Consider the following 25,527-nt stretch of genomic DNA (forward strand, 5'->3'; position numbering starts at 1 on the left):
TTTCTGATAGTGCCCACTTAAAGATCAAGTGGCTTTGATACGTTATGTAAATGCTACGTTAGTTCGATATTAAAGGATAGTTGTTCCCGACGAAATAACACACAGAAACTAGTATGGATGACTGAATCTTCAAAGAACTTTGCCTCCAATTAGAGGCTCACTTCGGAAAACTAGTAACTTTAAGACGCTCTTGAAGCACTATGTGGCCCGAAAAAGTTCCCGCATAAAAATCGTTGGGCGTGCGAGGGAAACGCTTAGCTTTTAATCGCTAAACGGCGATACTTTATTTTGCCTCTAGTAAGATGGCCGCTACAACCGCCTTTTTGCCAGAGGAAAGGCTTCACTTCTGCGGAATCATTTCCACTCCAGCAATTTTTTAAATCCTCCTCGCTAAGTACACGATCGCAGCGCCAGATTTCTCTCAAGGTATTATTGTATGAAACTCTATGCTAGAAACCTTCCTACACCGTGGTAGAAACTCTATGGTGGTAGACACTTACAGTTTCATACATGAAAAACCTCTATGGGTAGAAAGAAACAAATGCACTCTCGGAGGACATGCTAGCACAATTTGCAGAATTGTCATTGCAGTTTGCAGAATTGTCATTGCAGTTGACCGACATTATTTAGTTACAAAACTGTTTTGTGTTTTTATTAATATATATTTTTTTACTGTTAAAAACTTTCGCGCATAACTTTTTTTTTAAGTTTTACGTGAATGCGGTTTCAAGCCTAGCTGATCCAATTCGTTGTCAGCTGATTGTTGTTGTCGCTTAGTTCACGATTGCAGTCGCGATGTTATGAAGTGTTTTCACTGTTGCAGAATTGGGTGAGCTAGTTTCTGAAACATGGATTGTGAGGACTTCCTCGCGAAAGAGCAAAAAGTTCTGGAACTTTACTTTTTAAGTCTCGGGCACTTCAATTATGACAAAGCGAAAGAGACCGTTGTAAGTGGAACTTGCGTTCATCAAAACATTTTGATGCTGTTGTAATCTGTGAATATCGTTTGCAGGAGAAAGAGCGGGATGCTTTGTGCAAAACTGGTGCCAACTACCTGTTCAGCAGCGTCCTTACGGCGCTGTCGCAGATGGCCATCGCAGAAAAGTTGTACATGTCTTTGCAGTACTTGGCTCCAAAAAGCTTCTTGAGAAAAGACGTAAGTGTTTGTTGCGACGCCGTCCTTTGTACCACGTAAGCATTAATAATAAAATGTCTCGGATCGCCCAATTAGCGCTACATCTAGTGCTGTTGCTGCAGTTACGAATGACTGTAAGCAGGGTCTCGCTGTGTCTACAGAAATAGACAGAGTGTTTATTTCGTAATCGGAAAATGCAAAAGCGAAGCAAGCACGGCCATATTTGGTGAAGCGGCGCGCAGAAACAACTTTCACGCGCCCACAAAAATACACTAACACGATTGTTAGTTTAGAAGTTTTGTCTTGCTGACAATTGTTTTTTTGTGCCTTCTATGTATGTGCGTGAACGTCATTGTGTGCTGCTTAGTCAGTATTATGTCTTACCAACTATGTCAGCCGTATGCACCATGTGCCATAGTTTGTTCATTGCTTTCCGCCGGCATAAATATTTAGCAAATAGTGTATGTAGTGCATGTTCTTAGCGAGGGAGCTGGGAGCTCTCGTTACTCCTGCTCATTATCTTACGATTATGTTTCATCGGGAAAGCAAGAATGTATTACACCGTTTAGTGTGACATGTTTGCCATTTCTGAAGTTTACTGTTACTGAAGCGCTGTAAGCTTCGCCAGTGGCATTGCAAAAAATAAGAAAAGAAAATGTACAAGAACATAAAAGAGAAGAAGGTAATGCAAACAGGTGCTGACTATGAAGTGATGGTTCATTCGGTTGAACAAGCCAAAATGAAGAGCAAGGCGAGATAACATACATAGATTGCATGACAGGAGTAGGGAGGGAAATAATGGTAAGGAGGACCCACATCAACAAAAACTGATGACACATCAAGTGAGTCCAAGATAACTCAGCTCTTTTTCATGCAAAGTCAAAAAGAGTGTTATGTACGCTAAGCTCGAGGAATTTGTGCGTTGGAGTAGTGACAACGAGGCCAAGGGCTGGTTTGACCACTTTGCAAATAAGGGCATAGAGTTGATCGCGCTCAGCTCGTAGCCATTTGTGTATAGCGGTGACGTAGGTAAAGCGGCACAAAACAAACGCGTGTACAAGGTGCTGAAGGAAGAAGAGAAACGCTTGAAGAGATCACCGAGGCTTCTGAGGAACACGTGCAATTGACCCGCCTCACGCGCATCAAGACGGGCCGTCATATTCTGCTCGAGCTCGGCTTTTTCTCTTCAACGGCCAGGGATCCCCCAGAGTTGACTCTGATTCCCCTTGAAATTCGCGACCTTATCACGATCGCTCCGATTCCGCGAAAGTACAACCCGAATACAACAGAGGCAGGCGCCTGGCGCGGGCGACCGCCATTCTCAAGCGCATAGACTTGGAAGTGGACAACGTAGCCCCGCCACGGTGGTCTAGTGGCTAAGGTACTCGGCTGCTGACCCGCAGGTCGCGGGATCAAATCCCGGCTGTGGCGGCTGCATTTCCGATGGAGGCGGAAATGTTGTAGGTTCGTGTACTCAGATTTGGGTGCACGTTAAAGAACCCCAGGTGGTCAAAATTTCCGGAGCCCTCCACTACGGCGTCTCTCATAATCAAATAGTGGTTTTGGGACGTTAAACCCCACAAATCAATCAATCAAGTGGACAACGTATCGTACGTGGATGCCGCTGCCTATCACAACAACTGAGCCTTCGCTGCAGTCACGGTATCAACCACGCAGCAGATTCTTAACTCTGCCACAATCCTCACTTGAAACCCCGAAGTAGCAGAGCAAGTAGCTATAGCTATAGATAAGCTCGACAGCAAACGGGAAATCATCTACAGCGACTCCAGACCGGCCATCAAAGCCTTCGAACGTGGCATCATCTCCGACCGGGCGTTTCGTATCCTGCGCAGCGCAGGCCCGAGTGCCCTGAAACACCACGCTGTCATCTGGTTCCCTGCCCATCAAGGCCAGGTGCACGGTGCCCCATCCAACCTCAATAAGATCATTCATGATGCAGCGCGCACAATTACCGACCATGCCGCCGCAGGACAACCCCATATCGCTCAGTTCGGGGATACCCCCATTGCACATGACATCACAAAGGACTTTTACCTTGAATGCCGCATTTTTTTACCCCACATCAAAAACTTAACAGACCCCAGCCTATTACAGACCCACGTGTACCCAAACCTTACCAAGCTTCACGTTTATTATCCTGATGCATACCCCAGCAACACGTGCCCCTTATGTGGACACACGGCGAAACTCGCACACATGCTCTGGGAGTGTAGGAACACTCCTCCCGACTCTACCTCGAACAAGTGGGAGAGGTCCCTCAGGAGCTCACGCCTCGCCGACGTGCAATGGGCCGTCCAGCAGGCCTACGAAGCGGCCACCAGGTACTCCTTGTCGGTCCTTACGTGGGAGACGCCTGCTACGTGCTAAGCGCATCTTTCAGGACTAAAGTAAAGTTTTTTCATTTCATTCACAAAGGGTGTGCTAGTGTGCAATTTTTTGAATGTATGTATGAGCAGCCTCTACAAGTTCACAGGCTTTTTGATTTCCGTGTAGAAACAACCGCTGAACATCTCAAAAGAACAGTGTGTACCCACACATTTTTGCAATACATTGATAAATGTCTCTCTTTCTACCTTTACTTTCCCAAACTATTTAGACTTCCCTGAAGTCTCTATATGAGGCACTGCGACTGGAATTTCTCCGGCTGAAAGACCAAGCTTCTTGCTCAACACCAGTCTCGTGCAGTCCTTCTCCATCGAGCTGCTCACCGATGATGACGCCATCACCATCGGCCATGTCGTTGAGCTCAATGAGTCCGACTGTCGTTATAGGCTCCTTTCATAGCGGCACATCTTACATGTCGCAATCACCCCAAGCGCCTGTCTTGGATGCTTTCTTAAGTCACCTCTGTGGGCAGCTGCACTCATTTGTTGTGGCCCGTGCCAGATCTGTTGACTTGTATCCTTGCAGTGATTTGTACATTTTTTTCTCCTCAGTATATATAGAGTCCTGCTTCTGCAACAGAATATTGTTGTGCCTCGAGAATGTGTTTGATATGCCTATGTCATTTACAGCTTCTGAATCAATATCAAGCTTACCGTGTCACACGGGTATATCTTGAAAGTGTTTGAGAGTAATGTTACGCTTTGATGGGTGAGTTGGTTTAGCATGCTCAAAGGGGTTCTGAACCGCCTTTTTAAGTAATCATCAAGTGACCTCAGTGTATATATTGTCTCGTGAGTCTATTCTCGAAATATTTTTTTTTAAATTTTTCAAGTCTCTATAGTATGACAGGAATTATAGTGGCTTGTCTCATGCTTGAACATTTAAAAAGAGGTGTTATGGGTACTTTTGAAGTCTCAAACTATTAAATTCCTCACTTGCAATTGGTTCTGAGTGACACTTATGTAGCGGGTGTTGTGGTAATGTGAGAGCCTTGCACAGCAGCCTATGGAGGATGGAGGCGGAAATGTTGTAGGCCCATGTGCTCAGATTTGGGTGCACGTTAAAGAACCCCAGGTGGTCTAAATTTCCGGAGCCCTCCACTACGACGTCTCTCATAATCATATAGTGGTTTTGGGACGTTAAACCCCACATATCTAGTATGTAGCAGCCTATGGAGGATAGCTCATAGGCCACTGGCATGTGCGTTGCTGCACCGTACTATGTTTACCTTCTTGATAGCCTGCCCATGCTTTGCTTTTAAAGAAATGAAACTCTTTTCAACATGACCTCACAGGATGAAACAGGGTAGGACAGCTGCCTGTAAATCTCGCAAGGCTAGATCAGCCAGTAGCCTACAACATACTCCTCCTCGTTGAGTGCTTTTTCTCTCCTCTTGTCCCACTGAATGTGCTGGAAGCTGCATAAGGGGGGATAGCAAAAGAGGAGAAAGTCTACATCAGCGGTGTTACAAAACACATTCATTTACTTCGGATGTGATCTTGGTGTGCACTACGGTGGCTATGGCATACTGTTGAGCATGGCACCAGCGTTTACTTGCACTAAAAACAAGAAGCGCATTTGACCAAAACACTGCTGATGATTTATGCCAACTATCGGCTAATATCATAAATCCATTGAATGACAAAATCTGGCATGCCAACTATCGGCTAATATCAGAAATCTATTGAATGACAAAATCGGGCAGCTGCTCGCAGCATTGAAAAGAATAAGGATGAGCCGTTGTATGAAGAAAGGGTGTGCGACCTTGACATTCTACTTATGAACTCTACATGTTTTGCACGACCAAAAAATTTGGCTGAGCTGGTTGTAGCTGTGTTTGGTGCTCGTAAAATGTCTTCTTTCTACAAGCTCAGGGTTTGTTCAGGACTCCTTAAAGCTATAACACAGCACATGAATGACAGACTAGAAAAATATGATGCAAGAATTGGTCTGGGTTGTTTTGGCACTTTGTTATGGCATCACTTGTAGCACAAAAGTATCATCTGTGCAATATCAGCCACAAATCCAGTCTAAAACATATTTTAGTTGAGTTATGAACTTCATGCAAGTGTTGAATTGGAAAGGGAAGCACCTCGTGATTTAGTATCACAAAGGTACTGTTTGTAGACAATCTACATCATGGTTTAACTGGGCTGCTGGGAATATGTCAGAGATGGGCAACAGTGGTAGCAACACCTCATAAGGCTCAGCCCAACTGAAGCGCCATAAAGCTAACATTGCGCTGACTTATCCGGTTGTCTCGCTCCGTGAACAGTATTTAATAATCAACTCACATTACTTTAATTTTTTTCTTTTGACGAGAACACTGATAATACTATTGATAATGAAATTAAAATGTATTTCAGTTGGGTAAAATGTCACAAGCTGTCACTTCTGGCTCCGATGCTGCCATCCATGGCTCCAGTATTCCGGTATCCGCAAACACCAGGAAGTCTATAGACAAATTTAAGCTCTCTACTGTTAAGATTGTACTGCATAGCAAACACATAGGTGCTTCTGCTCTCTCTTTCACACATGAGCTTGTAAAGAGACATGCTGCTGGCACATGTACATTTTGTGGCAAGAAGCTACACCTGTACATTTGTGCATGCCCTAATTTTGAACACTTTCTTTTCTTATCCATCTATAGCCTTGTAGTGGTTACAGTGTTCAGATGCTGACCCGAAGGTTGTAGGTTCGATCCTGGCCTAGTTAGTTGCTTTTTGATTGAGGTGAAATGCTTGAATCCTGTTTACTGTGCAATGTAGGGGCAATTTGAACATTAGAGGATCGAAATTTCGGGAGCCCTTTACTACAGTCAGCCTCATAATCATATCATAGGATTGGCTCGCAGTCTCATATTATCATTATTATTGTTTCTTTTCTTGTTTCCTTTGAATGCACGGCTAACCTTCATCACTGGAATAAAGTATGCACTGGTGTAATTCTATAGTTTAAATCTAGTACTGTGGGGCGTGGCATGGGTGCTTTGCACCACACCATCGCAACTGTGCAGCTCACAATGCTCAAATCAGCCAGTGGCAGTGTCCATGTGCTTTTCAGTGTATGATACAATTGATCTTGGGTAAATGGCTTAGTATGCCTAGAGGACAGCTAGCGATTTCCAGATTACCTTAAAATTTAATTGTATATTCCGTGCCATGTGGCCCACTATAATGTTTGGCTCACATGTTTGCTGGAGCCTCGACTATCAATTGGAAGCATATACGAATCATGTTTAAAAAATGTTGCAGGGCCCTTATGCTTAAGAGCTTAGCACAGTAATACCAAGGACATGTAGAAAGAGTGCGATCTTTGTAGTAATTGGGCTGCACTATTTTTCCTAACGGCATTCAATTCTGAGAAACATTCAAGTGCTTTTTTTGATGATGCCACTGTTGCCATTTGATGAATGTGGTGTACCTTAACACACATGCAGCTATGACAAGCTGTACACTCTCAGTCTTGGAAAAATGATGAAGTTCAAAGATCTGTCTGCTGCCCTGAGTGATATCATACAACAGAATCAAAAACTATTTCATCACCCTATCCTGACCCCACTGAAGTCATCGTTCAGGTGATCTCCCCTCTTGCTTGTCTTTTGTTCTTCAAAGAAATGCCTCAGTTTGCTTGGATAAGTAGAAGGGCTCAAACTTCATGAAAGTAATTTTGGTAATATCATCAATCACCTTCAGCTGCTGATTGTTGCTTGTTCATTGCCCATGATATGGAGGTAGCATATATATGTGTGATATACTAGGAGGCATTTTAGAGGGAACAATTGTCTATGTGCCTGCTGATAATCTTATGTAGCTTAAGCAAGTTGACCAGCCAGCACTTGACAAAACTCATTGTTGTAACAAACAAATACCTATTCGAGGCAGTCGAGATCGATTTGGTATTTCGTGTGTACCTGCTGAGGTAATGCAAAATAATGTCTAAAGCAGGCTTTATTGCGTGACCTGCTCAGCTTTGCTCTTTCTGTTTTATTTCATCTTTTTATAATAATGGTTCATTGACAAAGTAAGAGAAGGGTGTTGCTTGTCAATTTTACTTCATTTTTTTTTGCCATTAGCCTAAGCAAAAACCATGCACGGTTTGAATTTGCCAATTGCCATTTGCGTAAACAAAAGGAAATTCACTGCTCCTATTCATGGGGACGCTGGCTGAATTAATCAACTCAGTTTGATTCACACGTGTAGCGTTACTTCATGAAATGATTCCTTTATTATAGTACTAACTTCTTCCAATACTATGGCATATGCTGCTGTGCAGCTTACATAGCAAGCCTCCACACTGTACTGCTGCTCATTTGATGTTGCTGCGGGAATTTGACCTATTAGAATTTGACCTAAGCTGTGGTGACTGGGACAAACTGGTCCATGATGTGATTATGTGCAGCATGGAGCTGGAAGCTCTGCATCACCTACTTGAGGCTCAGGTGCTGTTGTCGCAGTGGCAGTTTCTGCAAGCTCTCCTTCACCTGAAAGAGGCCCATGCGAGATTGGGAGAGTGGAATGCCAGCCTTCTACTGCCAGAGGCAGGTAGCACTCGGGAAAGAACATTGACTCAGAGTTTGTGTGTTGCTTTCTTTGATTCACGACTACTTCCTTTGAAAGTACTGCATCTTGTCTAATTTTCTGACATGTGCAATCGAAGATACATTTATAGAAGTGCATTGTGCAGATGATGCCATGAGGCATGCGAGCCCAAATCTTCTATATGCTATAGAATGCTAAGGCAGTGATCACATGGTACCACAGCTAGCAGCAGATGGGTTAGCTGGGTGCAGTGATCACTAGACACACTGAGATTGTTTTATTGACAGCTGAGTAAATTAGTAGAACAATTAGGCATTATACCATCAGACTCTATGTTGTCTTATTAGTGGTGGAGTTGCCAGGTATTCAGGCACAATTGTGTGAGCCAGATAAGGTGATGATCAGTGTCTACAGATGACAATGACGAACACAATCGGTGATCACACACACAAAAAGTATGCGTGGTGGAACATGCCCAGCACCTCCACCAAAATGTAATATGAATGATGAGACATGTGTATTGTAGACTTTTGGAAGATATTGTCACGGGTATAGAAAGATACCTTAGGCACAGGTGCAGAAATGACACAGTAGGGATTAAGACGACGATGTTGTTGTGGGGCCGTGTCTGGACTGCCCTGTTGTTCTGCATTCTTGCCCACTGTGTGCAGTGTTAGGCCAACCGGCGTTAACTTATTAAATACTCCCCGTTCAATATTTTTGGTGGAAGTGCTGGGTAACATTCCATTTCTGGATCTTCGTAGCGGACGTCGGCTTCGTCCAGCCACGATGCCTGAAGACAGTGCGCCGTTCGTTCAGTCTACGCCTGCTCCGTCACCTGTCATCCCTTCCCATCTTCTCGATCCAGGTACATTTTGCGGCACCGACACAACTGACGTTGACGAGTGGCTCGCCTTATACGAGCGCGTCAGCAAGCAATACAGGTGGGATGAGACGCTTATGCTGGCCAACATCATATTTTACCTGCGAGGTATTGCACGCACCTGGTACGAGATGCACGAGGATGACCTGACGAGTTGGGACGTATGCAAGCAGAAGCTCCGTGATTTGTTCGGCCCGTCAGTTGCTCGACAAATGGCAGCCAGGTAGGAACTCGCGTCACGAGTTCAATCTTCCACTGAGTCGTACGTCACCTATATCCAAGACGTGCTCGCCTTGTGTCGGAAGGCCAACAAAGACATGATCGAACTAGACAAGGTCAGCAATGTGTTGAAAGGAATAGCCGACGATGCCTTCAACATTCTGATTTGCATGAACTGTACCACCATTGACTCAATTGTCAGTGAATGTAGGCGGTTCGAATAAGCCAAAAGCAGGAGAATCGCTCAATGTTTTTCCAGACTCCTGAACACTGCTGCGACTTCTTGCTGCGAGGATCCTGTGGCACCACGTCCATTCGTGAATCCTCCAAACATTACAAGAATTGTCCGCCAGGAGCTGGAATCCATGGCTCCATCTGCTTATCAACCCCCTGTGCCTGACAACTTGTCCCCAATATCTCTTATTCAGGCTGTTGTGCGACAAGAGTTCGTCAACATGGGCGTCTTAGTTCCCCAAAACTCCAGCCGCACACCACAGCCCATAAATCCTAATGCTCACTACCACGCCACCTCAATTGTTGCTGCTGCCGGGTTGGTCCCGCGGTTCTCATCACGCTACTGAAATCTATCTGAGTGGCGCACACAAGATGATCGACCGATATGCTTCTATTGCCATCGCGTTGGCCACATTTCCCGCCACTGCCGCAACAGATGGTCTTTCCGGCACCGTTTTCTAGACGACCACCGACAGGATCGTGGGCAGTATTCGCCACCTCGTTTTACCGATGACCTCATACCTTCAGGACCTTCCACCTAGCCGTTCTACGCTACGCTTCGAACCATCCTATGCCGATGTCGTCGCCCAGGGAACCCGGTCCAGCCGCTCGCCGTCGCCTCGGGGTCGCTAGCTGCGCTCCTATCAACGCCGTCGCTCCCCGTCACCAGCGTATTCTTTGCAGTTCTCGGGAAACTAACAGATGCAGCTCCTGGAGGTGGCGCTGCATTGACAACTCGGACCGAAAAACCTCTACCGACCACTAATTCCAGACGAAATTTACTTGGTGTTCTTATCGATGGCCTGACCGTTACAGCTCTAATAGACACTGGTGCCCACATATCTGTTATGAGTTCACGTCTTCGATTCCACCTGAAAAAAGTTCTTACCCCTGCCATGTCTTCGACTGTGCGAGTGGCCGACGGCAGCCGAACATCAGTTCATGGTATGTGCACTGCCCGGGTCACTGTTGTCGGCCTTCACACTTCAGTCCTCTTCGCTGTTCGGGACGCTTGCCCACACGACGTGATTCTCGGCATTGACTTCTTGACCGCGCATTCAGCCCTCATCGATTGTTCAACCGGCACTTTACAGCTAGAGTTGCCTCTGTACTCTGATGTCCCTCCTGTAGCTTGCACACGGCTACTGTCCGTGGAGTGTCTACGATTACCGCCTCAGGCCGCTGTGTACCTTTCTATGTTGCCGATCCTACCTGTTCCTGATGGCGACTACTTGGCAGCTCCACTCATTGACTTGACCCTTTCCCGGAACATCATACTTCCTCATACTATAGTAAGGATCAGCGACAACAACACGCTTCTCCCTGTCCTCAACTTCTCCGTGTCGACCCAGGTCATTCCTCAAGGTATTGCCTTAGCAGAACTCTCCACTCTGGAGCAATGTACAATTTCATCTCTCACTCCTGACATCAAGACCGTAGCCGAACCTGCCGCAGCCGCACAGAATAGAGCTTTCCTAGACAAAGTGATATCAAATGACCTGTTGCCGTCCCAAGTTGAAGCACTGTGTGGTCTTCTATTTTCTTACCTCGGCATTTTTGATATCGATGACCGTTCCTTGGGCTACACGAGCGTCGTAGCCCACCGTATCGACACTGGCGATGCCCGTCCCCTTCATAAGCATCCTTACCGTGTGTCTCATTCAGAGTGCCAAATAATCCAGAAGGAGGTAGAGGAAATGCTCGACAAAGACATCGTAGAGCCTTCAACCAGTCCGTGGGCATCACCTGTTGTGCTTGTTAAAAAGAAGGACAGCACCTGGCGGTTCTGCGTTGACTATCGCCATCTCAATCGAATAACCAAAAAGGATTGATATCCTCTACCTTGAATTGATGATGCGCTTGACTGCCTTCATGGTGCCAAGTATTGCTCTTCCCTGGACCTACGATCTGGATATTGGCAAATTTCAGTCGATGACCGAGACCGCAAGAGGATGGCATTCATAACACTCGATGGGCTTTATCAATTTAAAGTCATCCCTTTTGGGTTGTGCAATGCGCCAGCAACTTTTGAACGCATGATGGACTCCCTCCTTCGCAGTTTTAAATGGTCAAAGTGCCTGTGCTATCTTGACGATGTCGTCGTTTTCTTGTCAATCTTTGAAAGCCATCTTCCACCTCTGTCGGCCATTCTTGACGTTTTTCGCTCTGCTGGCCTCCAGCTTAACGCGTCTAAGTGCACCTTTGGGCGCCGTAAGATAAAGCTACTTGGCTACCTTGTTGACGCTATTGGTGTACGACTCGACCCTGATGAAGTCCGCGCGGTGCGCGAGTTTCCGATCCCACGTTCCACGCAAAAAGTCCGCAGCTTTTTGGGACTCTGTTCATATTTCCGCCGTTCTGTCAGCAAGTTCCAGGAAATTGCTCGGCCCCTCACGGATCTCCTCAAAAGGAACGTGGTTTTTTTCTGGCGTGAAGACCAAGAACATTCCTTTGCGTTGTAGATATCTGCGCTCACATCACCACCTGTGTTGGCCCATTTTGACCCAGCTGCTCGAACGAGCTTCGCACCAACGCAAGTGGCCATGGCATAGGGGCAATACTCGCACAAATGCAGAACGGCACGAACCGTGTCATAGTGTACGCTAGCTGCCTACTTTCTCAGTCGGAAAGGAACTATTCAATTACTGAGTGAGAGTGCCTGGCTCTCATCTGAGCTATCGCAAAATTTCGTCCGTACCTTTATGGAGGCACGTTCGCAGTCATCACAGACCACCATGCGCTCTGCTGGCTGTCAACCCTTAAGGATCCTACAGGAAGACTCGGGCGATGGGCATTGCGATTGCAGGAGTACACATTCTCTGTAGTGTATAAGTCTGGCAAGCTTCACAGCGATGCCGACTGCTTATCTCGACACCCTGTTGATCAACCCGACTTCAATGAGTTGGAAGCTGATGCCAACATCCTAGCCATAACAGGTTTTCTGCAAATAGCCGACGAACAACACCGAGATCCATCGCTGCTATCGATGATTGATCGCCTTCAATCCAGCCATAAAGACCCTTCACTGAGCCTATTTTTTCTTCAAAAGAACATTTTGTACTTACGTAACTTACAGCCCGATGGTGCGAAACTTTTGCTCGTCGTCGCACGTCATCTGCGCAAAGACATCTTGCAAGAACTTCACAACGCCCCAACTGCCGGACATTTAGGTGTCTGCAGAACCTATGACCGCGTTCGCCGACGGGTATTCTGGAAGGGCCTTTATTGTTCTATTCGCCGCTACGTTGCAGCGTGTGACCTGTGCCAGCGTCGGAAGAAGCCTAGGTCTCTCCCTGCCGGTCACGTTCAACCTATTGAAGTCCCAGCCGAGCCGTTTCATCAGGTGGGTTTGGATTTTGGATTTGTTAGGTCCCTTCCCAAAATCGGCAACGGGAAACAAATGGATAGCAGTAGCTACGGATTATGCCACTCGGTATGCAATTACTCGAGCGCTACCGACCAGCTGCGCAACACACGTCGCAGATTTCCTATTCTATGACATCATCCTTCAGCATGGCGCTCCTTCCCACCTACTCATGGACAGAGGCCGCTGCTTCCTGTCTCGTGTGGTTGACGACTTGCTTAGATCCTGTGCTCCGCTGCACAATTTTACGACTTCTTACCATCCTCAGACTAACGGACTTACCGAATGCCTCAACCGCACACTGATGGACATGCTTGCTATGTATGTTTCTGACGACCACACCGCTTGGGACACTGCCCTTCCGTTCGTAACCTTCGCCTACAACTCGTTGCGTCATGAAACTGCCGGCTACTCACCATTTTATCTTCTCTTTGGCCGTGATCCCTTACTACCTTTTGATACCCTGGTTGCGCATGACCTTCCATCCACCACTTCGTACGCACCAGATGGCATCTCCCGTGCTCTGATCGCACGTACAGTAGCCCGTGCCAGGTTCTCATCGTCCCAGAGAGCACAAAAGTCTCTCTATGACAGCCAACATAGGGATGTCGATTTTTCTCCGGGCTCTCTCGTGCTACTGTGGCTACCATCCCGTCGTGTCGGCCTGTGCGAGAAACTTTTACCGCAATTCGTTGGGCCTTACCGAGTTCTGCGCCAAGTCACATCTGTCACCCATGAAATTTCTCCTACTACGAACCCCACTGTTACCGTAATTACTCGAATCTAACGCGCACCTTTTTTCCGGTTAAGCGAGTTCATAAGTCGCATGCGCGTTAGAATCGAGTACGAACAAAAAAATTACGGTCAATCTATTGCCATCGGCAAATCCAAAATGGCCGCCCCCTACGTGCGTCGGCATGGCGCGTCGGCCATTTCTGCCTATGTGTTTCCCATGTGCGGCACTTCGTACGTGTGCTGAGGAGTTCGTCATCTTGTAGTGCATTAGCATCGACGGCGTGAAAGGGCCGACTCCAAAAACTCGATTGCACCACGATGCCGCTTTTAAAAGAAAAGTCATCGCGTGTGCAGAAACGGACAGAAATCGGGCCGCATCGCGGTCGTTCGGAGTTCCCGAAACGTGCGTGCGGGACTGGCGGAAACAAAAGCAGAAGATTGTCGACAGCAAAGCTTCAGGCAAAGGCTTCAGTGGACCACACCAAGGTCGGTTTCCGCAAATAAAGAGCTGCTCGGCGAGTATGTGCTTGAGCAGCGAGCGGCACAGCGGCCCGTGACGACAGAAATGCTCCAAGTGTAGGCTATGCAATTAGTCTTAGAAAAAGGTCTAATGCGGAGCCAGTTTAAAGCGAGCAGGTGCTGGCTAACTAACTGGCAACTAACTGGAGTTTGGCGCGGATAGCACCAAACTCTTACGGAGAAGCCACAACTACAGGAGAAAACTTTTCGGCTAAATTTAGCAGCAGTCTGGCAACAACCACCCTTCCAGTCTGGCAACCACTTTTGCAACGCCAAAAGGAACCTTGCCAACTAACTTTATGAAGAGGAAAGGCTTTTCCCTCCGAAGGGGAACATGCATATGCGAAAAGTTTTGCAGTGGAGTACGATGAAAAGCTTCACAGTTTTCAGAGGTTCGTCCTAAACTTGCGGCGCAACAACGGCTACCTGCTTGGGCAAATCGGGAATGCTGATCAGACGCCTCTTTACTTCGACATGCCTGGCACCACAACCATCGAGAAGAACGGGGCGAAGCAAGTTCGCGTGCTGACATTGGTCCACGGTAAAACTACAGTGACGGCAATGCTCTGTTACACGTCAGATGGGGACAAGCTTCGCCCGTACCTCACATTTAAATGGAAGACGCTCCCGAAAGGAGTCGTTTTTTCGAGTGGTGTGATCGTGCGGGCCAGCGAGAAAAATGGGTGCGCGTTGCAATCGATGTCTTACGTTTTTTTTTTTTTTCGCGGTGGAAATCGGGTGCGCGTTACAATCGAGGGCGTTGTAGAATCGAGTAAATACGGTACATCCAGAAGTGACATTGTGCATGTTTCTCGCCTGAAGCCCTATCACAGTGACCCATCAGTATAATAACAGCAGGCACCGGGACGGTGCTTTGCCGCTCGGGGTAATGTCACAGGTATAGAAAGGTACCTCAGGCACAGGGGCAGAAATGACGTAGAAGGGATGAAGACGACGTTGTTGTGGGGCCGTGTCTGGACTGCCCTGTTGTCCTGCATCCTTGGCCACTGTGTGCAGTGTTAACCCAACCCGCGTTAACTTATTAAATACTCCCCGTTACGTATATTTATGACAGTGGTTGCAGCACTGATCATTTAAGCTCAAAGCCTGAGTGGAGACGGCTCTTTGTCCCCTTTGTCAATTACTCTTGCACAGGATCTAAGACTAGATGCAGTAGGCATGTAACAATATGTATGTATCTCATGTTAATCACTTCATAGTCGCACTTCTAAAAAGGAGCTTTCCTTGAGGGCCTTTTCAAACCTCCTTGATCTCGCTGTGGGGTGCTGTTTTTTTCACAGAATAGCGCATACGTCAAAGAACTTACCTGCATGCAAGATTTGGATGTTTCAAACATGGACCTCCTGCTCATAAGTTTGATGCCTTGATCAATAGGCTGTAATCATATGTACACGTTTATCGTACCGATGGCGGTTACCTCTTTGTCATAATTGTCACGTGCATGAGGTCTTGTTGCACACGTACACATATGTGCACAAAGTTATAGCCGAAGATGTAGGAATGAAATGGACACATGTAGCCTTACTGCTGTCATCGATGTAGTCTTCATCACATAAGTGTAAAGACACTGCTACATGTTTGTAAATCCATAGTTTAAAGGAAAATGAAGTGTGCTAGTGAGGGTTATTTCGAAAAATCAAGGTTAGGAAATGTCGAAATTCGCAGCTCGTTCTCCTAAATTTGGGGCTTTGGCAGATTTCTTCGAGGTTGATCATTTCATATCTGGTGATTCAGCATATTTTAAGACTAAAAAACTTCCACTTGTTACACAAAGCCTTAGTGTCGGAAGGCTGTATTTATCGGGGAAATGTGCTGCACGTCTCTTGTCTTAATGTGTAATTTGTTTGTACTGCCATCTCATAACATACACTGCTGATGCAAACGGTCATGTGATCATTATGTCGATGGAAACATTGAATTACGTCGTCACTCTGCAAATACATGCTGTTCAATCAACATTTATTTTGAAAAGCTTCAAAACAGGTCTCCCACACAGATAGCAAATTCTAGACTTATCTGATCACATGTTAAAAAACTGGAAATGTTTATACAAAGTATCACATGAGCCTGCGAACAGCTCGTGTGAGACCGAGCAAGTTGTTAATGCGTGTCGCAGTCCTGTACCGTGTCATCAGTTATGTGAAAACAAAGTAAGATTGTTTCATTGAGTTTCAAGCTTAGTAGAGTGTCGTAGTTAGCAAACAGCTGTGTTGTTTGGTGTCGCTCTGTAACTGCTGTAGTAACTGCAAAGGAAAGCTACATATTTCATCATTACCTGCTCAACTCATCGAATGCTTTATATATGTACTATTACAGAACCGCCGAACACCTTCATCTCTGCTGAGGGCGGATAGGCTCCCACAGCTGGTAACTTGGATCAACAAGCTCAATGCCTTCATGATTGGAAAGGTCAGTGTTGATGCAGAAGCTAAGCACAAGGAAAAAAAAAAATGTTGAGCTCCTGAGCGTACAGATGAAATTTAATTCAAACACTTCCTTTCATGTAATTTTCCACTCTAAAGTTCTTTCTTTTAATAAACTTAAAACAAGAAATTCGACTGCGCAAACTAGCATTCTGTGCTATCATTGTATAAACGCCCACACTTACTTGTTCTGTTTGTACACAACGTTTATATTTTGTTCTTTTTTTTATTTTTTATTATTAGTTAACATTATGAGTAAAAAATCGTGTTTCACCCTCCTCCATAATGCCTTTAGCCCGGAGGGTATTACGAAATAAATAAATAAATAAATAAATCACCTTTTTGGGAGGATCATTGGGCAACAGTTTGGTTTTGCTTGAGTGCCACTGATCTTTCGTCATCGTTCGGCAGCAATCAGATAAGTCGCTTGTATCCATCGCCAGTTTTTTAGTCGTCATCATTGCCAAGGTTGAAAGCTTAGTCCTAGCTGTGTCATCTATCGCTGCACCTAAGTTATGCCTGGCCTGATGTACAATGTGGTACCGGGAATGGTTCCGCAAGTCGATACTGCTTTGTTTTGGAAGGCGGAGCATTGCAGGGGCTTCCAGAATTGCTGTAACGAGGCTGGTGCGAGTCCAAGTAGCCTCACCCGGCTGTTGCTAAGATGAATGTCGGCTTCGCTAACTTCTATTGCTGCTTCTTTCCGACCTAGCACCTGCTGCTCTCATCATCAGTGCAATGCTGACTTAACAGCCTTCGTTGACCCGTAACACACATGCAATATTGCTGCATGCATATTGACATTTTCCGGGATGATGCGCGTGTGTGCCTGATGAAGTGGACCAAGGGCTGGCTCTGTTCGGTCGCTGGTTAACCGGTCGCTGGTTAACCGGTCGCTGGTTAACCGGTCGCTGGTTAACCGGTCGCGCCGCAACTGCTGGTTATAAAATATTTTGTCTACAGCCTCGTCAGTCTAACATCTCTTCTCTCACGTAACAATATCGACTTCTTCATACTGTGTTTCCAATACCCCCTCGGGTCATGTACCATCATTGCAGCACACCATTCGGCACCTTTTCCTTCGGATTGCAATACCATCGCTTCTTCAATGTCTGGCACGTGTCTCGTGCCATTTACTCATTAATTCAGACAACAAAGAAAAGAAAATAATACTAATAAAATTACTTAGAATACAGCATTAGACAAATGTGACCAGAACAGGGTGGTGGGCATAGTCTGTATTTCTTTAAAGGGTACTGACACGAAATTTTTCACTCATTGTTTTTTTTTTGCGTTAAATGATAAGCCTAGCCCTCGAGAGTGCAGGAAACATACCAGGAAGCTTTAGTGCAGCCTGAAAAATTAATAACAGCGTGCTTTTAAAAGCTAGTTTTCGTTGCTTCTGTACCCTGACATCACGACATGGTATGGACAACACCACCAGGCGGTAGTACGTGTGCGCGCAAGTTGTCGTGATCCTCGTCGGCGTGTCGCTTCTTCAATTGTCTTTGTTGTGTGTTGCGCGCCACACGTGTAGCAACTTTCGCGGCAGACGTGCACAACCTTGGTATGGCGTCGCTTTAAAGGTGCAGGGTTCTTTGTCGACAATACGAAGTTCATGGTCAGCAACTGCATGTTGCACGTGTGTGCGCCTGGAGTGAAGTGCAGCAAACAGGGTAAACTCCGCTTGGTTGGCGTCCATCTCAACCTCGGCAGCGGTGCACAAAGTCGACCGACGCATGTCTCAGCGTTTGTCTCAGCGCTTGTCTCGGTCGGGAATTGGTTGATATTGCACCTACTGTATCCCAATTCACTAGCGGAAGAGTTTACAAGGAGAAATATGGTGCCATTATGACAAATTCGAAATCAAACGTTTCCTTAACCCTCTGATAAGTGTGTACCTTGTATTCCTGTGCACATACACTATTCCAGGCTTCACTAGCTCACTTCGCAGGTATGCTGGATGACAGTGACCTCACTACCACACGCGGCGAGCAGACAATCGAGAAGGCAATGTGCAAGCTGCCATTTTTAGTGTTTTAGTGCTTGACGTCATCACAACTAGACAGACGGCCACCATGAAGTCACCAGGATTAGTACTGTAGCCTGACGTAAAGTTAGTGTCAATGTCAGTAAGTGCGCCGTGAGAAAATTAACTGTAAAATATCAAAATAAAATATCTTATTAGCATTTGCTGAGCGTCACACGCGCTCAGAGTTGTCTCTGTATAAAAGAGATTTGTATGGCAGAGTAAACTCGCCTCCGAAAAAAAGGTGTCAGTACCACTCTAAAGCCTGTTTCACATGTGAACGATTTTGCTCCAAGAGCGGAGCGGCAGCCGCCGCGCGAGGCCAAAACAGGTTTTTACCGCTGCGACTAGACGCCCTTGTGAAATTCGCCAGAGTTGGAAAAATTCGCTCGCAGCACAAGCGGCAGAGGGACCAGTGACGTCGTTTGACACGTGATGACAGAGGTGGAGTCGAGAAGTTTATGCGCGCGCTGCGAGGAACTGGTTCCACAGAACAACTCGCTTCGACTGAGTAGCACACGACATCCGTCCTCTCCCCGACTCACAAATGCTTTGCACTGCTTTCGACAAGTCGCTCATAGAAGTTGTGAAACGATCTCTTCTTTGGGATGTCAAGATGTAGGATTTCCGCAAGAACCATAATAAGAGCATTCTTTGGGAAGAAATTGCCGAAGTCGCATACTTCTATAAAGTAAACGTCGTCGCGGCTTGAACTGGCCATGTTCACTGGTGAAGTCGGAAGTGCAGCTGTTTTCCTTTCGTTGCTCTCGACGATGCTTTCGCCGTAGTGAATATCGTGGGCGGTGCCTTTTTTTATTTCAATAACATCATTACTACTTTTTTTTTTCTGTTTTTGCGTTTTCATTGAAAGTTATTCCCACATAGAGTACGGCATGGCATGCCGTACTTCTATGTCGCAGAAATTGTTGCTGGTTTAACAAATGATGACATTTGGTGTCGCGGTGCATAGATGAAAGGCTTCACACGAAAGAGAGAGCAAGGACGGCTTCTACGGTAGTGGACTTGAGAAGTAGCATTCCACACAGGTCACTGAAAAAGAATTTCGTGATGTGGCTCAACAAAGAAGGGGCGCGAAGCTTCCTGTCATGGTTCGGGGAAATAAGGCACTCATCAGGGGCCTTTATTTTTGTTCTCCCCTTCAACAACACCTCGATTTCTCACTAATACACTGGCTGACTTGTTCGCGTCCTCTGTGACGCTTTTCTCGCAATGAGCAATTGCACCGCAGAGGCTCAAGTTTGCAGGCTGTCGACAGGTCGTGCCACACTGGTCAGCTGCTCTCCGTGACATCCAGTGTAGGAATGGGCGGCTGGCTAGGCGAAAATAGATGTTCGGCTGCGAGCACAACATACACTGCGTAGATAACGAAGAACAGCTGTTGATTTCAGGCACCAGGGCAGCAACACATACCTAGAAACATGCATCTAAATTACACGGTCAAATGCTACCAATTGAATGTCACTATGTCCCGACGGCAAAGGTGTGTTATTGTTTATTTTTATTTTTATTTACACATACTGCAGCGCTAAGTGCGCTATGGCAGGAGTGGGTGTACAAAATACGCGGAATTTTAACAGACAGGAATGAAAATTATGTAAACAGGTGACATAATACAGATGTGTGGTTATACAAGGTCAAAAGTGCACAAACATGTGATTAACATGAATGAAAATAGAATACATAAACAAAGCAACTCAAGAGCTAACACCAATGGCAAATAGATGAGGGTATGTTACAGACACATGTCATGGATGTCGGCTTGAAAATTGGATGATGGGCGTGAACGAATAGTACCAGGTAACGAATTCGAGTCTTCAATAGAACGGGGGAAAAAACTGAACTTGAACATGTTAGTTCGAGCATAGTAAGGCGTTAAGTTTAAGTTGTGATAGCTTCTCTTCGTGGACTGAGGTTCAAAGTTTATGTAGTCCTTGTCATTTGAAAGTGTAACCGAAGACGTCACAATGCTATGCAAGAATTTTAATGACTCTATTCGGCGACGCGAAGAGAGCGAAGTTAAGTTCAGTGAAGAAAGAGTAGAAGAGGGTGAAGAGTCGCGGTCATAGCGATGACATATGAATCTTACAGCTTTTTTCTGAATTGCTTCTAACTTATTAATCTCGCACTGCTTGTACGGGTTCCAAACGACAGATGCGTAGTCTACTATTGGGCGAATGAGTGATTTAAATAAGAGAAACTTAGTTTCCTTCGGAGATTTAGATAGAGTGTGATGTAGATAGCCTAGTTTTTTTAATGCTTTGTTACATACGTAGTCAATGTGCTTAGACCATGTCATATTATGAGTAAAAATGACCCCTAAATACTTATAATCAAGAACCCTATTTACTGCACGGTTATCGAAAGAGTAATCAAAAGCAGAAGGAGATTTACTACAAAATGACATAAGTACGGTTTTTTTAAAGTTAATGTTCATTTGCCAGGTTCTGCACCAATCGCAGAAACCAGCAAATGACTCTTGCAAGTGGTAATGGTCAGCGTGTGTTTTAATGACCTCATATAAAACACAATCATCCGCATAAAAACGAATGGAAGAGGAGGTGCAAACAGGGAAATCATTTAAGTAAATTAAAAAAAAGAAGAGGCCTAAGAACGGACCCTTGGGGCACTCCAGATGTTACATCAATGGCAGTAGAGTTGGTTGACCTGTAAGAAACGAACTGAGAGCGAGATGACAAAAAGCTAGAGATCCAACTAACCAATTGAGGATTGTTTAATATGACATCGAGTTTAGCGAGAAGTTTAGAATGCAGTACTGTATCGAAGGCCTTTGAGAAGTCAATAAATATAGCGTCAACCTGGTAGCCAAGATCAAGGTTCAAAAAAATATCATGCGTGAATTCGACTAATTGAGTTGTGGTACTGAAACCACACCTAAACCCATGCTGCATGTTTGATAGTAGTTGGTGGGATTCTAAGAAGAGCATAATGTGTTTATGAATGATATGTTCTAACATCTTGCATGATTGAGAAGTCAATGATATCGGTCTATAATTCAATAGAGACTGCTTGTTGCCAGATTTATAAAGAGGGAGTACCTTTGCTATCTTCCATGAGGATGGAGCAGTGCCAGAAGATAAAGATGATCGTCAGATATCCGGATGACCAAATAGAGTAGCGAACTAAGAATGCATTGTGTATCCCGTCAGGACCAGTGCATTTTTTTACGTATAATTTTAAGATAAGGTTCAGAATGCCTTCACTCGTTGTTTCAATGTCACTGATTGGTTCAGAACGAGTTATGCCTGTCAGAGAAGAAATGGAGTTATTGTCAGAAACAAACACAGACTGGAAATAGTATTAAAAGCCTTCGATATTGCTGACGGGTCACTAATAACATCATTATCGATTCTGAAAGAAGAAGGTGAGGCATCATGAGGCAAAATCGAATACCAAAATTTGCGTGGGTTCGCGCTTAACATGCCCGGCAACTGGACGCGAAAAAAGAAATCTTTTGCCGTTCTCATTTTAGAATTAAGTTCACTTTTCGCCTTCTGTAATTTGTCTAGGCTAACGGGATCGTGAGTTCTTCTGGAGCGCCTAAGTCGACGGACACGGCGAGACAAATGTAAGATGTCACGAGTGATCCAAGGAAGATTAGTATTGCTTTTCTTTGTCTTAAATGACACAAATCTACGGACACATGACTTAACAAGATCCTCAAAGTAATTAACGAGGTAATCTATATCCTGCCTGTCAGAAAGTGCACAAAACGTATCAAAATGTTCAGCTAGAATATCAGTAATGGATTTGTCATCCGCACGAGTGAAATCAGGGAAACTAGTAAATGTATAGGGTGATTTGGACGTGGGACAACAAAGTGATAACAAGACACCTTTATGGTCTGATAATCCGTCAATTACCTCGCAAGAAAAGTTATTATCAGCTAAATCTGTACTTAGGAAAACTAAGTCTAGAATAGAATTAAACCTAGTCGCACATGAAACGACTTGAGTAAACACAAAAGATAAAGAAATATTTATTAATTCACGACAGATAGCAGCATCACGACCCGTTACAGTCAGGGAAGGCCAATCGATATCAGGAGCATTAAAATCGCCCATACAGATCAACCTTGATGAAGCTATATTAATATCGCACATGAAATCGGAAAGAGCATGAAGAACATCAAGGGAGGATCCAGGTAGGCGATATATAACACTAACTACAATACATTGATCATTTAGATAAATCTTGCACCACAGGGATTCAGTCTCTGGAGGTGATGGCAACACCGAGAAGCGGATATCTGAGCGGATAAGTAGAGCGACGCCACCGCAAATGCCATGTGCCCTGTCATTACGTATGGCAATAGAGCCGGGCGGAGTAAAACTCAGAATCGTAAATGTTACTATCTAACCAAGACTCAGTAATGCCAACAACATGAGGGGAATACGTTGCAACAAGGGAGAATAGATCTGGAAGTTTCTTAACTATGCTACGAGCATTAACGTTTAGAACTACAAGGTGTTCCTGACGGTTATAACGAGGTCAGGGAGTGGATGAAGAGGCATTTGAGGACGTGGGGACAGAAGAACAAGGGCCACGGGGTTGACCTGAGACTTTCACTAGTGTGTTTGAGGCGTCGTCCCAGTTGTAACGAACCTTGCCAATGAACGCGGGATCGTATTTTAACTTCACCACAGAGCCATCATTGCGAAAGGGAAGTGATGCCTCCCAAATTCTTTTCCGAATGTGTCTAATCCGCGAAGAGAAGTCTTCTGTAATAAACACGTTTGAGCCTTTGAGTTTAGATGTATTTTTTAGGACAACGAATTTTTCACCAAAGTTCGAAAGCTTCAGAATAATGGGTCGTGTGTAGCCAGTACGTGGCTTACCAAGCCTGTGTACGCGCTCGATTTGAGGGCAGGCAATTTTCAGGCTATTAGTGAATACAGAAGTAACGCTGCACAACAGGGTGCTAGCGTTTTCATTCGATCTTCTGAAATACCGTGTATTATCAGATTATTATGCCTTGAACGATTTTCTAAGACATCGTTTTTTAAGACCAGTTCGTTAATCTTAGCAGTTAAGCAATTTATTTCAGAATGGAAATCACTCACAGAATTATGCTCATTAGATTTGGGAGCTTGTTCTAATGCATTAACACGTGATTCTAAATCATCAAAACAACAGGCGACCGTCTGTTGAAATGACTTGATGTCGGCAATATCATGAGCTAGCTTAGTTTGCCCCTCCAAAAGTTTAGATAACATTTCAGAGATAGATGGAGCGCCAGTGTCAACAGGTACGGAAGTAAAGGTTGCATGAGTAACCTCGTCGAGAGCATTGGAACCAGCTGCATTTCGGGTAACAGGTCAATTACCAGAAGTATTGCCTTTACTGGTATTCACCGACTTATTCAAAGGCCCCGGATTTAGTTCCACATCACCATTCAGAACGAGACGACTTTTGCAATATAACACGTGGCATAAAAATACATGTCTACGTGGGCAAGGCAGCAGCAACAGAAAGCGATCATCGGATTGAATGCATTCAGCATTGGAAAGGTAACATACCTGCATGAAAAGCAAGCAACGATTAAACATCGTGCTGTTGCTGCTGCACCTTAGCCCACTGAAGAGACGATCCTCGGGTAGTGGCTTTATACTTCTTGTGGTGAATGACGTCATGGTCCCGCAGTTGTCGATGAATGGCTGGTCATGTAGAGGGTGGCAACGATTGTTGAATTGCGGCAGCTTGCAGGCTGATGCGCAGGCGCCATTCCATAGCGGACTGATATGGCAGTCCCATGGCAAACACTCGGTGACGTCCACGTGCCCAGCCAGAAATGACTGGGCAGAACCATGCGAACCGGTGTCAGAGCTCGTGACGTCCCAGAAGTTGAGATCAGCAAGACCAGCGAAACACTGCATGAAAAGCAAGCAACGATTAAGAATCGTGCTGTTGCTGCTGCACCTTAGCTCACTGAAGAGACGATCCTCGGGTAGTGGCTTTATACTTCTTGTGGTGAATGACGTCACGGTCCCGCAGTTGTCGATGAATGGCTGGTCAAGTAGAGGGTGGCCACGATCGTTTAATTGCGGCAGCTTGAAGGCTGATGCGCAGGCGCCGTTCTATAGCGGACTGATATGGCAGTCCCATGGCAAACACTCGGTGACGTCCACTTGCTCAGCCAGAAATGGCTGGGCAGAACCATGCGAACCGGTGTCAGAGCTCGTGACGTCCCAGAAGTTGAGATCAGTAAGACCAGCGAAACACTGCATGAAAAGCAAGCAACGATTAAACATCGTGCTGTTGCTGCTGCACCTTAGCCCACTAAGGTGCTGAAATGATGTGATACTTCGGCTTTCCTACTCACCACCACAGCATTTATGGACGCAAATGCAAGCTAAAGCAAGAATTGCTGCGTAGTCCCTTACCTGCGTCGCGCACAAGTGTATATACAGCAGTCAAAGAACCGAGACGAGCGTATCACGTATACTATGCTACCTGCCGTTGATGAAACTCTTCATCCTGGAGTGCTTTACTGAATTATTGAAAAATCTAAGAGGCTTACTCTTTAGCGTGGAAGCATACGAATTCGAGCGCCAGAAGAGATGTAGACCATTCAGAAAACCCCAATGAAGGATGTGTTCGCATGAGCCAAAGGGTGACCACAAACACTGCCGAAGCTTACTACTTAGAGTTTTTATAAAAACTCTTATTTTGTCTCGAGCGAACAGGTACAAAAATTTAGGTATAAATTTTGCGAGTTGTGTATACTGGGCTGACAGAAACCTCGTTCAGTGTCCCAATGTTAAATGACTGAAAGCAAAAGCAATGAATCGGAGAAACATGGGAAGTGCTGTGCAAAACGCGCTCACAGTTCTTAAGCATTCACCTAGCTGGAACAGCTGTATAATAAAACCATACAAGCAAACTCTTTTTTTTTTGCTTCTCCATGGTCAGTTGTATCAGTTATATGAGGGCGCAACAAGAATCATACGTGAAAAAGCCAGGACAAAACAAAAAGCAA

General features: G+C 45.4%; 1 protein-coding gene across 2 annotated transcripts in view; it reads left to right on the top strand.

The window, feature by feature from the left end:
• Positions 1-750: 750 nt before the first annotated feature.
• LOC119170333 (KICSTOR subunit 2) overlaps positions 751-25,527 on the top strand; it is a 53,482-nt gene continuing 28,705 nt past the window's right edge. For both annotated transcript variants that reach the window (XR_012886771.1, XM_037421472.2), the window contains exons 1-6: positions 751-947; positions 1,013-1,156; positions 3,753-4,054; positions 6,981-7,118; positions 7,943-8,081; positions 16,374-16,466. Coding sequence is in view for 1 of the 2 variants with exons in the window: in XM_037421472.2 (XP_037277369.2) it covers positions 849-947; positions 1,013-1,156; positions 3,753-4,054; positions 6,981-7,118; positions 7,943-8,081; positions 16,374-16,466 (915 nt within the window). In the remaining variant the exon portion in view is untranslated. The remainder of the gene's footprint in view (positions 948-1,012; positions 1,157-3,752; positions 4,055-6,980; positions 7,119-7,942; positions 8,082-16,373; positions 16,467-25,527) is intronic.

This window comes from Rhipicephalus microplus, chromosome 2 (genome assembly GCF_043290135.1).
Source record: "Rhipicephalus microplus isolate Deutch F79 chromosome 2, USDA_Rmic, whole genome shotgun sequence".
NCBI lineage: Eukaryota > Metazoa > Arthropoda > Arachnida > Ixodida > Ixodidae > Rhipicephalus > Rhipicephalus microplus.